Below are 17,454 nucleotides of genomic sequence, written 5' to 3'. Positions count from 1 at the left end.
CTTAACAAATTGCACTTTCCTCCTCACTTAGCGCCTTTAACCCTATCGCGGTATTATTTCGTGCGGGAATGTAGTTTACGCTAAAGATATTGTCACGACATTCATTTTCAGCCAATAGCCTGACGGTCACGCGATGGGAGACTCCTTATGGAAGCACTGATATCGAATTATCAGTCTCGCTATCAATGCGAGGGCTATAGGGGGCAACGATCCATGCTGTTCTCTAAGAGCCAAAGAAAATTACATGAAAGCGAGCTTAACCGTACTGCCAGGGCTAGAATCAGAACCAAGCGATTATAGGTTCTATATCTTGATAATTATAGGCCTACACAAAGACGATTTACACCTTGGATCAATCAGTCATAGCTGCCAATAGATCATATCGCCTTATTATTGTCTTAACGTAAACATCTTTTTTTGTCTAACTAATTGCATCATCGCTTGATTGTTTGTATCCGAATTCAATAAGCTGTCGATCGTTCTGAGCTCAGCTTCTCACAAAGACCCATCTCTGCGGATGTCACCTCTAGCGTAAACACACACGGTGACGCTACTTAGCTTATTACCCGCTAAATTCTTGACTAGTGTTCGCGGGAAGTGAGTGCGCGTAGAGCCAGAGCTTTTCAATTGTTGACAGGCTCAGATGCAAACAGACCTGTAAATCCGATATACACATGACCAATCAACTATGACCAATTTGCCTACAGATGACATATTCGCTCGAGGTCTAACCTCTTCGAGAAGAAAGCAGACTTAGCTGGGCTTCGTCGTTAGCTTGAGAAGTGGCTTATGTGGTGTTGATGCATACGATCTAAGAGGAAAAAGCACCCCAGCGACAAGACCACGAATTCACATGGGTGCTAATTAATCGGAGGGATAAATACCAAAAGGGTCATGGCTGATGAAAATGGTTTGGCTGATGGGTACGATGCTCCGCCGCGAGAGAAGAAGGAAAAAAAGAAAAGGTAGGAATCCATTGTAGCGCGCCAATAACAATAGCTCTCATCACTAGTATCATAACCTCATTCACCCAACAATCTTATTCTTTGAGCGTTTTGTAACACACTCTAGAAGTGCTCTACAATCTAGTGCTCTCGAGGAGTTGCGATGTGTGGCGGCTTTCTGTTGGTTCGATTTGAAAAAATGCTTCTCGGATAACAAGCCATTTTTCAACAGTCGAGCGCTAAGTTAGTTTTAATAGCGACATAAAAAATTTATCAACACCTTGTGCGTATAGTGCTAGAAACTGGAATCACCTTCCGAACAATCGACTGTACAATGTCGAAGGTAGTTTCTGCAATATTAGGTACTTTGACTGCATTACCTTATCTTTCCTTCTATCGAGCTTCACATAATAACGACAAACGGGGGTGCTTTTTACACTATTTTATTTGAAAAATTGGAGACAAGATGATTGGAGCTCGGCAACTTTGCTCCGTTAATATTTCACCTGGCGGATTGTGTAGCAAATACAGCTTGGGTTACTCAGGAATTGAACTTATCTTCTAAGGAAGCCTTGCCGACAGAAGGGTTCTTAGGGTCTTTCGTCTATGCAAACTGACAGTAATAATTAGTGGTTGACGACATGAATACGCGAAATTCAATAAATGACTTGAATTGTTATCGTTTTTCCCGTGATACGGGAATTTTTATCATTTTATTCTGTGTATCGAGCTGCATTACTTATCTTATTTCTGAAGTAAAAATCTGATCGCCTTTTCGTAATGCAACATAATTTCAACTTTGTTTACAATGCTTTTTGAATAATTTCAGTGCAGACAGGGTTTTGACAGCGTGAAACTAATGAATCTGAGCAAAGATATTAAAATTGAAAAGATTGGAGGCCGACAACGTAATTGATATAAATCAGATTGAATGAAAAGATGTATTGATGCCGCAAAGGGTTCGAACCCGTTTAGCTCAGAATTGCGATACTTATTTTATGAGACCCTAATATAACACAGGCATCCCGAAATCTTGAAACAGTAATATGAGATATTCATTACACGAAATACGATTGGATATAAAACACGCAAGCACAGGTTCAAGTAGCAGGTAGTGGATACAAGTGGATTTAATATTAAACACGATACTTCACGTTCAAGGGTTTTTACAAGTGCGCACATTTTCACACCTCCCACTCGCATGGTCCACACGGCGTATACAAGTAAACATTACTGAAGATAAAATCAGTTTTTCAACACATATACCAGAAATAATTTAAGTGCAGACAGGGTTTTGACAGCGTGAAACTAATGAATGATCAGAAATAGGAAATATCCGAGAATCAACCGCTGCACAGCGGGAGGTACAAGCAAAACATCTGGGAGTCTAAAGTATGAACTTTTAGTCGGCATTGTGAAGTTTTACCTCCCCTTCCCCCCACCCCCTCCTTAGAGGGGATGGGGTAGTCTTATAAAATAGCACAACTCGGCCCCGGGTATATATGGAGCTGGAAAAAAAATGAGTCACCTTCCCGGTATGATCAGCATTTCTTTGCCAAGACATATTATGACTTTATCATCCATGGATGTGGAAGTCAGTTTGGCGTAATGGATTGAAATTTCTAAAATATACCAAACTGGTGGTTCAAGAAAGGCCCTTTGCTGGGATTTCTGTGGCTAGCCAGCTAGCAGTCCGCATGTGACGTATTACAACTTGGGAGCGCGTATGCATTAGTTATTTTTAGTTTGATACACCTTTTTTTATAAGAACGTCTAGCACGAGATTTCACCAAATTTTAAGAACATGCTAAGAACATGCCGAGGCTCAGGTAGCAGAAAAAAATCTTTTTTAGTCCTGATGCGTTTTATAATGCAGAATCTAATTGTGCTCATAGTAACAAGCTTATTATTGCTATTGATCATTAGTGTAATTCTCTTCCTTATAATTCATTGGGTATTATATTCTTATATACACTAAATTTCAGAAAATCGTTAATTAAGAGCATATTCAGCTTTAAAATGTCCCAAAGATTAGAACAGCCCAGCCTCAACTGAACTTAGACGTTCCTCTAAAAAAATAGTGTACTTGCTTCTGAGCAAAAACTTATCGGCCAGAGATGTTTAAAGAATGTCGATAATCATTTGTTACTGTTTATCATTAAAAATACAACGGAAGCTTCAAAATATCAATATATGGATAAAAAACGAAGACTGATACATTACTGACGATATTTCATTGAAAATATCTTGGTTACTCGCTTGAATTAGCCGATGGAAATTGATTTCTTTTTATAATTTTTTTTATATTATTTTTTCATCATTTATGGTGTTACAATGTCTACAAAAAACACAATTGCATAAAAAAAACAGCAAACAAAAAAATAAAGAAAAATTACATATTGAAGTTATGGAGTGAAGTTTTCCTTAGTTGAAAATGGTCCGCTAAATGGTTAAACGAACCTCCCACTCAAAATCCTGGCTACTGGCCTGTACATACTCATTTCACTTTTCGGCGTAATATACACCTATTTCAGAAAACGTTGTCAGTGCAAACGGCAAATGGGTTGAGTTTATTTACAACCTTTATTTTTACAAATAGTTACTAAAGCACCTTTCGGTCGTAGAACTGCGATTTGGCATTTGCCATTCGCTGTTTGCGCTGATAACCTTTATTGAAATAGGTGTATGTCGATCGACTTCCACGCCATGAGTCAGATTAGAAAGTTTTGTCAGTTAGGAATTTGCCATCATGGCACGTACCGTAAAAGAGACGGACCATTAGATACTTTAGGGAGGAAGGATGTACAAATTCCACAAATATAGGCAAGTAATTAAAAAAGCAATGGATCAGCGGAAATAAAAAAGAACGAACACATCTCCTTCGCGTGGAATAATCTTGAATCCAAGAAGTATGCAACCCCACTTTCAAATATCTAATGGCCTAGTATCCCTTATTGCTTTGCTCAATTTGTTTGCCATGAAATACGTTACAGATTTGTCTCAATTTAGAAGATTGCCACAATATAACACGTACAATATGAAAGCTCTTAGAGTTATTCGTGTTTATCCTAATCAGATTATTGTGGTCAAGATTTTTTATCTAGACGCACAAAAATAAGATATTTTTCCTGTTGCTTTTGATGAAACACTTTTTTTTATCATCGGGTGATGGTACAAAGTCATTTAGTATCTTTTAGAATCCCGAACCTGCGGGCTAACCTCTGAGGCAATAAAAACCACTTTACCTTTTATTGGGTACTTTTTTATCTAGGTAGGTTTCTCCGATCCCGAAATTTCCAAAGATTGCATTATCTCAGTCACGGTGGTATCACAGTCATAGACTGCAAATTGTGTTCTCTGTTGTTGTTGTTTTTTTGTTTTTTTTTGTAAATAAGAGTTTATTCTCTGTTACTGTTTTCTCCATACAACCAGTAAGCAATACAATTCGCACCATTTGATTATGATCAAGAACTTGACTTGATGGTTAACACGATATGAAAGCTTTTTCTCGTCTTAAAAAAGTATAACGAATATTTCATTTTAGCCAGACAAAATTTAAATCATTAAACAACGCGACGCTTAACATCGGGCTAGCGAAATATATTTGATATCACTACCAACATACCTTCGGAGCGTTGCGTGGGTTGAAAGGAGTGATAATACGTGATGTGCCTATAGAGGAGTAAAGGGGATAGACAAAACAGAAGTCGAAAGAGTCCAACGTTTCGGACTTAAAATACTTGCAGTCCTTAACCAAGGCGACTACTAAAACCGTCACTAGGTTTTAGTTGCTTTCCTGATGGAGGATTGCAAGTTAAGTCCGAAAAGTTGGGATCTTTACTTCTATACATATTCTCCAGACATTGCATCTAATGGGATCCAAATACATCGCTGTTTGAGTTTTTCACTTTTCCGTCCAATCGTGATGCCTATATAGAAACCTACTAATTGTACCGGCTACTCTACGTGCTTGAATTGGAACCATTAAGACATCTAGCCCCAGGGAGATCGTTTGTCGATTATTCTCCGCTTTAAATAGGCAAGTGTGCTTATGTGATCACAACCACCCCCATCCCTCCTCCCACCAACACACGCTACCTAGTAAAATTTGATTCTACATTTTTTTAAATGAACGTCTAATAAAAAAAAAACATATAGAGCCACTACAGATACTGGACCCATCGACAACACTCAATGAACCGCTGAGGACGCTGGCACCGTGGTACCATCCTTAGTGACGCTACTTGCAAAGTAGCACACTTAGAAGCACTAAGAACTAGATGTTGGAACAAACATACATTGCAGGCCCGGGGGTGCAGGGGGTGAGAACGCACCCCCCTCCCCTACCCCCCCCCCCCCCCCCCCCCCCCCCACACACACACACACACACAACGGCCGAAAGTCCACTTTCGATTCTTAATAGACGTGCTATTCGTGGACAAAACTAATGAGACCAGATATTCCTGTGAAGCATCCCGTATTTTAACGTGAGACCAGATATATATGAAGCATCCCGTATTTTAGCTCATCCCACACCCCGAGAGTGCGCAAATGATGTTTTTTAAAAAGGTCAACACCTCAGGCCTTTTGTTCTATAGGCCTTTTTGTAAATTACTACACAAAGAATAATTCCGCAGATTTTGTTTGCTTTTGACAGAGAGGTGTCAGACGCTAAGATTAACTCTAAAGACTTGTTGATACGCCAGAGAATCCCATGGTCCGTGAGGACTGTTGTGTTTAACTGGGTCTGTAAAAGTAAGAAGAGAGACCGCCAGAGGCTTGAGTCGTCCTCGTCGTCACTCGGGTTTTACTCTTGTAGAGGGGTATAATCATAGTTAACACGATTAGCGTTGGCCAATCAGAGCTCGCCGCAATATTATTCTCGTCGCTGTGATGTTCCGTCACGAATGTGATCGGATTGTACACAGAGCGAGACGAATCATCAAACGTTTAGGTTGTCACTAGGAACGAAGATCAACTAGTTCTACGCAAAGATGTTCAAATGTTTTCAGAGGTGAGGCTTTTAGGATTTTAAGCACAACATTAACCCTTCTCTGGCCTCCTTGATGAGCAAATTGCATACTTAAAGTGTTTCGGTGTTCTATATGAGCTATAAATCACAGATGTGAGAGTCGGCACATAGATCCATACCTATAAGCACATGTCGTTAAACATGTGAATATAGACTCTGTGTTGATGCGAGAGCTTTTCTGCCAGGATAAAGAAAAATGCTAGTTGCTATTCTGTGATTTCCTTCTCTTCGGATCAAGACTGTAACGATGACGTATGCAAATACTTAGTCAAACTTTATCTTAAAACTGTAGTCGACGTGTAGACGCGTTTTTTTTCCATTTTAATGTAACTTACACCGCTACAAACTGTTGGAACAGTATGAACAAGTTAAATAAGATGGCTCAACAAAATACACCAAAACGTTAGCGTGACTTAGATAAGGAGACTGGGCCCGAGGTGTGGATTCTGCACGCTTTTTATTGCTGTGTACAGATGTTTTTATCGGCTTTTTCGTGATAGGGATTTCATGTAGGGAAAACCTTTTTGCGCCTTTTTTTCTGATAAGAAAAACTAAAGTAATGAGCAGTGAGACAGACTAAACAAATTTACCACAACGGAATAATAGGTAACATGTGTTAGGCGAGAATTACAACGTAATACAAGCTTATTATTGCAATGATGACCTCAACTCGTATTATATGAATTTGAGGTTGGAATGAGGACAAGGCACCCACGGGGAGAGCTCTTGAAGCTTTGACCATAAAGACCACATTTAATAAGAAACATGTAAAGATGAAGTACTCTCTACATTGGCATACGAGAAAATTACTTACGCAAATTAAAATTTCATCTTGTTTAGAATATCTTCTAGGATATTATACAAATTCCGGTAGAGTATGCCAGAAGGCGAAATATTTTTTTCATAAAAGCTTAGAGATAATACACAGGATATTATTCTCGAAAAAATACACGCAAAAATAAAAATGCAGAATGAATGATTGATTACGGTTGTGCCTAGAAGGATGGGATTTTTTTTATTCTTTTAACAACTAAATGACACTGCCCCCTCAAAAGCACACGTCATTCTGGTCAAGATGAAATGGTGGTTATTAATAGAAAAAAAAGTTTAACAGACAGGAAATCTTGACATCCATCCTAGCGACTGTTTTAGGAAATTACTTTATTTTAAATGCATTTGAAGTATCCTATGGCCTGTTAAATTCCGTGTTTGAATTTTATATTCGCATGAGGTTTACCAGATGATTTTATCACTTCTATCGAAACTAGCGTACAGTGCAAACTTGAAATGGGCTCTTGAATATGTCACATTGCTTCTCCCACCCCTTGGAAATATAGAGGGAGATATAGTAGATACAGCACGCTACAGCATGCAACGAATCTCCCACTATTCAGACAAGTGTAAAAAAGAGGAAAAAAAGAAGCGAAGGGAAGTTGGGATCTTATCTCAGTGTAGAAGAGTTACTAAGATTGAGGTGTTCACAAAGATCAGGAATTATACAGTAACTAAGATTGAGTGTTCCCAAAAGATCAGGGATGATAGAGTGTATTCAGGTAGCACTCAGAGTTAAGCGGCCATGCAGTACATTCCCAATGACTACCAGAATAATTATCGGTCCTGGGCACTCGCTCAAACTGATTTACACCAGCAAAGGGTAGTGTCTCAGGTTTACTTTACAGCCGTCAGGGTTTAGTGGGTGGGCAGGTGAAGCTATCGCTCAAACACTGATCAGAGCATGCATTACAGAAGGCAATAACATAGAGAGCATACAGTATACACAAAATATCGAACAGACAATACGACAAATATTATAAAGCGGAGCATCTACACATTTTAGGGGGTTCTAGTGCTGTTGTGAGCTTGTGTGTGTGTGTATGTTTTTATTTATTTTTTTCATTAAGTTATGGTTTCGTCAGAAAAACGGTTTCCTTCTGGGCATTAAATCCAGGGTAGCTTTACAATATTATTGACGTCATTCACCTTACGTGGGCCGTCGTTGGCCGTGGTGAATGCCCTTAAGACTCATATCCCCTCTATTTTGATTAGACATGGCCTCTATAGCCGCCAATCTATCACGAGCACCATCATTCTACCCCTAGATGCATGCCATTAAAAACAACAATCACAAGATCCTAGGAGCTTCCGCAGTGAAAGATGGACCTTTGTCCCTGTACAAAGCACATCGCTCAAGCTCCTTCACCGCCATTCGCTACACTTTGCCTTTGAAAGGTCCGCATAATGCGCAATTTTACCGCGTATCTTTCACTAGTTTGCTGGGGGCTGTGGATAAAAGAATGCGTATTGGACACGTGAAGCCTGGGGCGATAGGAGTTAAGCAGCTGTTAATTGGTGGAGAAAGTGGAGACTCGTATAAACATGAAGGTTGTGATTAGCTCCCCCTAGGCGGACTGCCGTTTGCAGACATAGTATGCAGTACTGCGGCATTCAATTGACGGGTGGAAACTCCAACCACTTTCACGCTACCTGGGATGTTGTTTTATTACGCAGAGTGCATTTCCTGAAAAAAAAACTATACCCATCATTTTTCACGCAAATGAAGTGCTTCGAGAAAGCGTGGGCTGCGCTTGTGAATGCGTCTTTCTCCGGCTTTTAAAAAAATGTTAATTTGAGCGGCTACGAAGCGACTTGAAAACCAGCTGGCGCGTAAAATTTATTCTCTTCCTTGTCGCTGTTTTTCGCGCGCGTTCTTTGACGGAATAGACTGTACTTTGCAGATCACTATCGTCGCCTTGTCGGCTAGTCGTCGGCTGCTCTCGGCAATCTCCCATCTCGAGCGCTCTTGTGACAACTGACGAGTTCACTAGATTTGCCGAGCATAGACTCAATGCACAACTCCCCGTGCGCGCCAATCCCATGGCAATTGCTCTTTAGTTCAACTGAAAGCCGCGATTCACAATGCATTAAGAAGTCGATAAAATGATAATATCGCGATTTAGGTTCTTTCTCCGCCCACAACACTACTGCGTCGAATAACAATAACCCCTACCCTACCCCCGTTCAGTAAGCCTGCCCACCCTCCTAACAACGCTGCGAGAGCGCTCTTGCAAACTATGCCCGAGCTGGTCCTCGTTCATCGCCAGAAAACAGTCAAGTGTCTGTAAATACAAGCTAGACGTCAAGGCAAGCAACTCGACTGTAGTTTTATGTTTGTGTTATTGTGAGATCGACAGGCGCTCGCTGTTGTCGGTCGCCTTGTCTACCCGCCGGTTCTGACGAGCGGCTCATGTGTTCGTGTGCTTGTTCTTACAGGATGCCTCTGTTCGGGAAGAAGAAATTCGACGACAAAATCACGAAGAAGTATGATTTAAGGGAGGTGCTTGGAACGTAAGTCTGGCCGTATTATCTCTAGGCCTTCTTGCCATTGTGACCCGAGTTTTGTTGTGGGTTATTTATTCGATCCCTGAGCTGGGTTTGTTTTGCCTTCATTTTATAAGCAGTTTATTGAATAACAACACCTCTAATGTTTTTGCTTGGAGCTAAACTATTCCGGTCATCGTTGCAGTGGGGCTTTCTCCGAGGTAGTGCTCGCAGAAGAGAAAGCTACCGGTAGCTTGTTCGCCGTAAAATGCATCTCGAAAAAGGAACTGAAAGGCAAGGAGGAATCTGTGGAGAACGAGATAGCGATTCTCAAGAAGTGAGTTCATCGCGATTATAGCGGGCGATGCTGCGGCTCTATTATGGCACAGAGACCGACACTTAGCCTTGTTAGTGAGCGCTCATCGCTGTTAATCAAATGCGTTAGTACTTTGACCATGTTTTAATACTCTACGAACCCCTTTTACGACCGCTAATAATTCCTGGGTTATCTCTTTCTAGAGTTCGACACAAGAATATCATCGGCCTGAAGGATATATTCGACAACAAGTCTCATCTCTATCTGGTCATGGACCTGTGAGTAAATGTCACTTTATTTGCTGTTACCGTTTGTGTTTTATCAGGAGCGACATAATTTCTTACATCAACTAATTTAATCTGCCTGAGTATACCTTACTGTCTAGTGTTAAACTGGAGCATGTTTATCTTATATATCGCCTTGTGTTCAGCGCAACGATCGAGCACGAATACCTAGGGGGCCGTTATCATTCTATTGGTGCTCATATTTCGCAAGAAACATCCCGCCACGAAGCGGGGTTAACTCAAATATCTCGCATTATACGGTTTGTTATGATATGCGAGCTCCTTGCGGGAGCATTCCCGAACAGTTCCACAATACTCCTAAGGTTTAATCGAGCGAAGTAAAAAACCACAAAAGCCATTTGTGTATTTTGCGTCTGAAATATCAACCTTTTCGGGCTAATCCATCTGGTTGAGCGTTTAGTGGCGGAAATGCGTGGATCTCTTTGGGGTTTGTCTCCAGGATCCTCTGGAGTGCGCCTTATGTACAGAACAAGACATTTTCTAGCAGGCTATTCCGCGCTATCCTCCAAGTGTCATAAACTGTCATTTGCCTTAGTAAATAAATTACAATATTGAATCGACAACAGGTTTCTAGGGTTTCTTTCGAGAAATCATAAGTCTAGCTCGTGTCTAGAAGTTACTTTTTTTGTGTGATAATGAGTTTTGTCGTTGCGAAATCTCCAAAGATCATGTTGTTCAGTTCCATTGTGGTGGTTTTGTGTGTTTTAGCGAAACACTTGGTTGTGAATTATCTGACTATTGTCATGTAGAATCCAGCTGGAAGATTTGTTTTCATCTCGACAGATCTCAATCTTGACATGGGAAAACTTTTACTTCAGCCAGAGACTTACAGATTGTTTTTGAAAAAAAAAAAAAACAGATAAGTTAAACAATCCCCTAATATTTCATTAACTTGTTTAAATAAGGTATTCGCGCGCGGGGATAAAGACGTTTTGTAATAACAAGCACTGTGAATTCGCCTCTCCTTTGTTCTCTTATCTTAGTGCAGAGCCATATTGATCAAGTTTTAAGATTTTCCCTCTACGACTAAAGAGCTTTCCGTTCTTTGAATACCATAAAATTCACTAGCCATAACAAACAGAGCCTACTTTACTATTTACTAAACATTACTTTTGATCTTCATCCACAGTAACCAGATGTTCAAAAGTTAATTTTAAAAATGCATATATAATTTCAAAAAACTGATTCTCCTCGACGGAAGTTGGGAAGTTAGCACATGCTCATTTTGCAATTCAATTCATCAGAAAATGTTAATCACGCTTATGTAGGTTGTTAGTGGACTGGTTAATGTAGTTAAAGACGGAAGCCTAGTATAAGTGATGGTTGTCCTGATGGCAGAACAGCTAAAAATCTAACTGAATACCTGAATGACGATATTGAGCTTATAATCCTGTGGACAATACCACTGTTATTAGATTATTATTAAGAGCTCCATTATAATTTTAGCCATTCACAGACTAAGATATAAATGTGCATGCCATATGCCATATAAAACTAATGTCACTTTGAACAATATTATATCCTGTTAATTTTGATACTCAAAAGATTGAAAAAAATGAGTGAATAAAAAAAAGCAAACCATAACCAGTACCAGGGACTTAAAAATACCAACTCTCATTTAATTTATTAACCCTTGTGATTGCCAAGTTTATAAATTCTCATAAATAATGTGGGAAGGAGCAATTTATTCTTAGCCAAGGTAACCTGAAATGCAGTCAGAGTCTAGCAACAGGGATAATATCTATATCTTACCCGATTTTCAACAAAGTTATTAAAGTTTCCTTTTAATTTTATTTTTCTGCAGAAGAAACTCAATATTGAATAAAGCCATATTGAATAAAAAAAACATAATGAAAAAAAATAAAAAACCCATATTGAATAAAATATATTTTGTATTTTAATGTCAAAACATGTTTTCTAGGGTACAGGGAGGGGAACTATTTGACAGAATAGTGGAAAAGGGAAACTACACAGAACAAGATGCCAGTGCGCTAGTGCAGCAGATCTTAGAGGCAGCCGACTACCTGCATTCCCTAGGAATCGTACACAGAGATCTTAAGGTAAGCACTGTATGTTGCTAGAATGGAGACTCCGCCAAGTGAACCCATTTAGCAGCTTACCATTGCACGTTGCCATGGGGACACTGACAAGCATACCTTGTTTTAAGCTTCTCTTGCAAGGATCTTATAACAGTCAGACTACAGATCAAGGGAGTAGAGTTTCTTAAATACCCCTCCATTTAGCACCAGAGTATTTCTTTTGATTAATATAAAACTTATTCATAAATTTATGTTCTCTATTTCTCAGCCTGAAAATCTGTTATATTATAGGTAAGTTGTGATTATCATTTCTGCCCTAGAAAGTTTATTTGTTTTTCCTAATATTTCCATTTTCACCACTAGAAATTATCCAGATTTAATCACATTTTATTGTAATAAAACCTGTACTAATTGACATTTGGTTCCTTTCAGTCCTGATGAGGACTCGAAGATAATGATCAGTGACTTTGGATTATCAAAAATTGAGGCACAGGGAAGTTTTATGGATACAGCTTGTGGGACTCCTGGTTATGTTGGTACGTCATTATTTGGTTATTCAAGGAAGCAATTACTCATATTTTGTTGCAAGAAATCTAAATTACTTATTTGCTCTATGTTCTAGTATTTACTTTTTTCAAGTGAAAGATTGGATTTCCAATTTCTGTGACAGATAATAAGAAATGTGCCTATAATATACTGATTAATTATCTCTTCTATGAAATATTATATTTCCATCAAGGCTTTCACATGTGTGAAAGAATACATATATTCTGCTAATAAACCAGGGTAAATGTATTTCGTTCTATTTTATAGTCTCATAAAGCTGCTAAATTTTGTTGATATCTGTACATGTCAATTCCATCTCCAGAAGTACATTTGTTATATTATCATGAAACACATGAAAATGTTTCAAACATTTTCTAATAAGTATCTATTTTCACTAATTTCTGTAATTTCAATAATTTCTACTTTTTCCAGCCCCTGAGGTAAATTTCCTATTATTTATAGTCTCCTAAATATATATATATATATATATTTTAAATATATTCTATTTATTTCAGCGCCTGAGGTAGTTTGTATATATTTTTAGTTTTTCCGTTTATTCCAGGCTCTGAAGTAGATGTATATTTATTTTTAATATATCTTATTTTTTCCAGCCCCTGAAGTACTTAAACAACAGCCATATGGAAAAGCTGTGGATTGCTGGTCAATAGGCGTTATCACATATATTCTGTAAGTATGGCTAGGTATAACAAATAACACCTTATCAGCCTGTGGCTGACTTGGATGTCTGAGGTTTGACAGAAAATCAAAACAATTAAATTACCAAAAGCTCATTTTGACAAAAAATACAATTAAGGAAAATATATTTTATTGTATTATCCAGTGATTAATTATTTAATCAATATTATATTTTTAGGTTATGCGGCTACCCTCCTTTTTATGATGATAGTGATGCTAATCTATTTGCTCAAATTATGAGAGCAGAGTATGAGTTTGACTCACCTTACTGGTAAGTTAATCTTGCTCAGACGCATACCATCAGGATTTGCTGGGGAGGGGGGGGGATTTGCAGTCATGTGTTATGTAGAGAAAGGGTAGTATTTGACATTCCTTGAATAAGAAATGGCCCACAGCCAAGGGAAGGATGGGCACACACCCTGCACGTCAATGTGAGCAGGGGAGTAATGTACAGCATTACAACATAATAGAATTTCCTAATATGTTTTTGTATATTTGATGCACATGGAGTTCCTGTATACATGGTTGTTGGGGTGTGTGTGGAGGGGGGGGGCATGTACATACCCATCCAACATCTGCCCCACCCCTTTAGTAATAATAATTTATATTCTTAAAATAATAAAGAATAAATAATCCACCTAAAGAAGCCCCACACCACTGCCCTAGAGGACCCATGGAGCTTATAATATCAATATTTCATTTTTCAACAGGGATGAAATTTCCGAATCAGGTAAGTTTGGGAGCCATTTCTACCTAGTTTTTGAATTAGTTACGTTGTAGATGAAACTGTAATTCATCCTTTTTTTTCCTAACAGCTAAAGACTTTATAAGGCATTTAATGGAACTCGACCCCAAACTGAGATACACGTGCCGACAAGCACTGAGCCACCCCTGGTGAGTCATACCAGAGATTGAGAAACAGTTGAACAATGCTTGAATTGAAAGCAAATCGCATTCTCCTAAAAGCACACAATAACCGGTATGATGTCACTACACATGTGCGTCCTATCTTGCTGTGTTAATTAAGTCTTTCACTACTATTACACCCTGAGACGCCTGTAAAATATAGGCTTAACTCCAAAATGTCTGAAATGCAAACTAAACATCACCAGACCCGGATACTCATGGATTCCTCCAAGGCATAGACGACCTTCAAAAGCGCATCTAAGCAATGTAATAGAATTGACTCTGTTGTCAAAATATCAACCTTGATTTCTGACCAATTCGTAAACAAATGCTTATACTCAGAAACATTTCTTACCAAAAAAGACACAAAATTCCGAACTACAAATAGAGACAAGCAAACACAGATCAAGTCACCATCAGGTCCGTGAGGTTCCATTTTACAGCAACATACCTGTCAACCTCCGAAAATCTCAAGACGATAATTTTTTGGGGGGAGGGGTGGTGTATATTCATTTGTTGGGGGGAGGGGTGGGTTTAACCTTGCAGGCGTTTGCCGTATCAAAAGCTCTCGCGAACAAATCCACTTATAGATCTCACGAGGGTGTTAGATAAATTGCGCTACACAAGGGAATTGTTATTTCAAATATTTTAATAGAAAATAGGCAAAATGACGATTTTCTATGGAATGATTTTTTGGAAGCGATAAAAATCGCTAAAAAGCAGGAGATTTGGTACTCAACGTGGGAGAGCGGGAGAAGGGGTCCAAAACCTTGAGACTCCCACCTAATGCGGGAGAGTTGACAGGTATGCAGCAATCAGTCACAATAATGAATGCTAGAACCTCCATTAGAAGTGAGTCACCATGTTTAGCCTATTTTGCATGCCTGCATTGCATCATGGGAGTCTTGGAAACACCTTGACAGACAGGCAGGCAATCTCCTCCCCAATAATCATTACAGTTTTTTTTATAAGTCTCTTTGCCCCGAAGCCAAACAAAACATTTCCAGATCCAAGGAACCCAGAAAAAGCCTGAAAACAATTTCTAAATAAGGTTGGGTAGCAAAGATGGCCCACAATGTATGAGGCCATTTATGAGACCATTCACTAGAGAATTCCTTTCACACTTGGTGAAGCCCAGACAAGGAATTATCCCATTGAATCAACCTCAGCGTGTAAACATCCATAAGCATTTATAAAGGCAAATATTTTTATGGAATTTGGCCTTCCTGTGGTTTCCCCAATGGTTTTAACATAAAAATTATCTGTTAGATATTCTACCATAACTTAATGAGGCTTGCTTGTCTATCAACCAGAATTTGCATACACTGTTCCCAGCCCCTAAGCTTGCCATAAAGCCTTTTTTCTAAGCCAGGAAGGCATAAATATTATTTTTATTTGTTTGGTTATGTCTTTCATTACTATTACGCCCTGAGACGCCTGTAAAATATAGGCTTAACTCCAACTTAAAAGTACCCAGGGGTAAAAGGGTTAACGTTTTCAAGTTCTGATTTGCAAGCCGCCATTACGGAATAGGCGTTTCCTAGCATGCCCCTCGATAAAAACTCGATGCTTTAATACCCTGGTTTCTTTTGCTGTAGGATTTGCGGCGGTGAAGCTCTAACTAGAGATATCCATGCTTCTGTCAGCGAACAGATAAAGAAGAATTTCTACAAACAAAAATGGAAGGTATGTGTGGTGTAAAACACCACGTTAATTCATGACCGCTCCCTCCAGCTTGGGCTGCCTGTGATGGGGGGTGGGGGGGGGGGGGGGTGGATTCTTTGACGTATGGTTCTTTGTGTCAGAGAATTGACTTTAAATCTCTCTCCACTCCTACAATATAAAATTATTTTTTCACTTATTTTACAGCAAGCGTTTAACGCGGCGACCGCGATAGGCCGAATGAAAGCTCTGGGGCTAGGTGGCGGTAGTTCGTCGTCCTCTGCAAGTAAAGTGAACAACAATACAGAGCAAGCGAACGCTGTAAACGCCAAGTGAATAAGACACGGCTTCTGGGCCTAGAATCAGCGCCGGCGTGGCAGCGCGCCCTACCTACAACTGAATGACTTTTATAAACGTTTTCTAGGAAAACTTCTTTATTCTCCCGAAGTAAGAAACAGTAGAGGCTACCAAGAGTAGCAAATAAGGATCAATTTTACCGCGAATCAACTCACCCCTACACTTAAATAATACGAACGAAATTTAAAGGCTACCAGTCGGCAGACTTAGGGCGCGTTTTTTTCCTATCATTCTGGAATGGGAATTGGTTGGTAGAGAATGTTCAGAATGGCATTCGTGTCATTCTGCTACAGGTAGCAGAATGGGTGGATTGGCCTTCATTCCATTCCGGAATGGGAACGAGGGATAACCGAACGCGCTTTTTTTCTATTCTAATCATTCTCAATTCGGAATCACGAGTGAAAAAACGCGCCCTTAGTCGTTTGCTCACCGCCATAAGCGTCTGTTTGAGCAGAAAGGGTTATTGATAAATGTGAGGGTGCTCTATGGGTTGTGGGGGTAGACGAGCAATATTTTACCCCTAATCCAGAGCGAGTGCCCCAAAATGGCCCCCCGAAATTTCGTTGTGCTCGCAGTTTTCGGTTAATGCTCGCGCAATTTTTTCGCCGAGCTCGCATCGTATTTTTCGATGTGCTCGCTGCTTGATTTATTTAACAACTAAAAATGCTCGGTCTCGCATAAGAAACGGAGTGCTCGCCAAAGACCATTCGGGGGCCGTATAGCGCACACTTGATTTTTGTCGCAGAATTCTGCGCGCCCCTAGAGGGTCCACGTCTAGGCAGGCAACTCGTGTTATGGCTTCTAAACACGACGTGCGGAGTTCAGGTTCCCTAGACCTTGTTGCTAGGAAAACAACGCTGAGAGAAACGATAATCTTTGCTTATCAAATAAGCTTATCTAAAGTCGCCAAAATGCTAGCTCAAAAAACATTCCCATTAGATGTGGTGCAATGCAGCATTTGGTTTATTTTAACCTGTTGCCAATATTGACAAAGGTAGCGGCCTGCAACGAATCCCTGGTCTGAGGGTTTTTTATGAGTAAACATTGATCAACTCGCCATAGTTAGCCTATTTTCTACATGACATATTTAGAGTACATTTATTTTTTTATTGTAAGTAGTGCAGCATTTACATAGGAACCTTTTTCATTTTGCTTGATTATCAGATCGCCACTTAAATCACGCCAAGCTTCCTCACAATTCTGTACAAAATACGAAAGATGTTAATGTTTGAATAAAATCTTTTATATGAAACAGCTCCAGGAAGTCGTTGATAGCCTGCTCGCTTATACGTCATTTTTGCGTTGCGCGGGGGATTGGGTTAAGTTAATAAGC

General features: G+C 39.5%; 1 protein-coding gene across 3 annotated transcripts; it reads left to right on the top strand.

Moving 5' to 3' along the window:
• The first annotated feature begins 511 nt into the window (after window positions 1–511).
• Window positions 512–17,375, top strand: LOC5507688 (calcium/calmodulin-dependent protein kinase type 1D). 3 transcript variants are annotated; one of them, XM_032376404.2, is made up of 13 exons: window positions 512–965; window positions 9,247–9,321; window positions 9,500–9,631; window positions 9,814–9,888; window positions 11,837–11,975; window positions 12,223–12,245; window positions 12,387–12,490; window positions 13,112–13,187; window positions 13,375–13,467; window positions 13,907–13,926; window positions 14,012–14,090; window positions 15,701–15,788; window positions 15,972–17,375. In XM_032376404.2, exons 1-13 carry the CDS (start codon window positions 895–897, stop codon window positions 16,098–16,100), a joined length of 1,104 nt encoding a protein of 367 aa, XP_032232295.1. In that variant the 5' UTR covers window positions 512–894; the 3' UTR covers window positions 16,101–17,375. The 3 variants fall into 3 exon arrangements, with proteins under 3 accessions (XP_032232295.1, XP_032232296.1, XP_001628316.2); XM_032376405.2 differs by lacking the exon at window positions 512–965 and adding an exon at window positions 5,804–5,958; XM_001628266.3 differs by lacking the exon at window positions 512–965 and adding an exon at window positions 8,918–9,117.
• The last annotated feature ends 79 nt before the right edge of the window (window positions 17,376–17,454 follow it).

This window comes from Nematostella vectensis, chromosome 1 (assembly GCF_932526225.1).
Source record: "Nematostella vectensis chromosome 1, jaNemVect1.1, whole genome shotgun sequence".
Classification (NCBI taxonomy): Eukaryota; Metazoa; Cnidaria; class Anthozoa; order Actiniaria; family Edwardsiidae; genus Nematostella; species Nematostella vectensis.
Note: the sequence above shows the minus strand (reverse complement) of the source record. Positions and strands in the feature narration are given on the sequence as shown.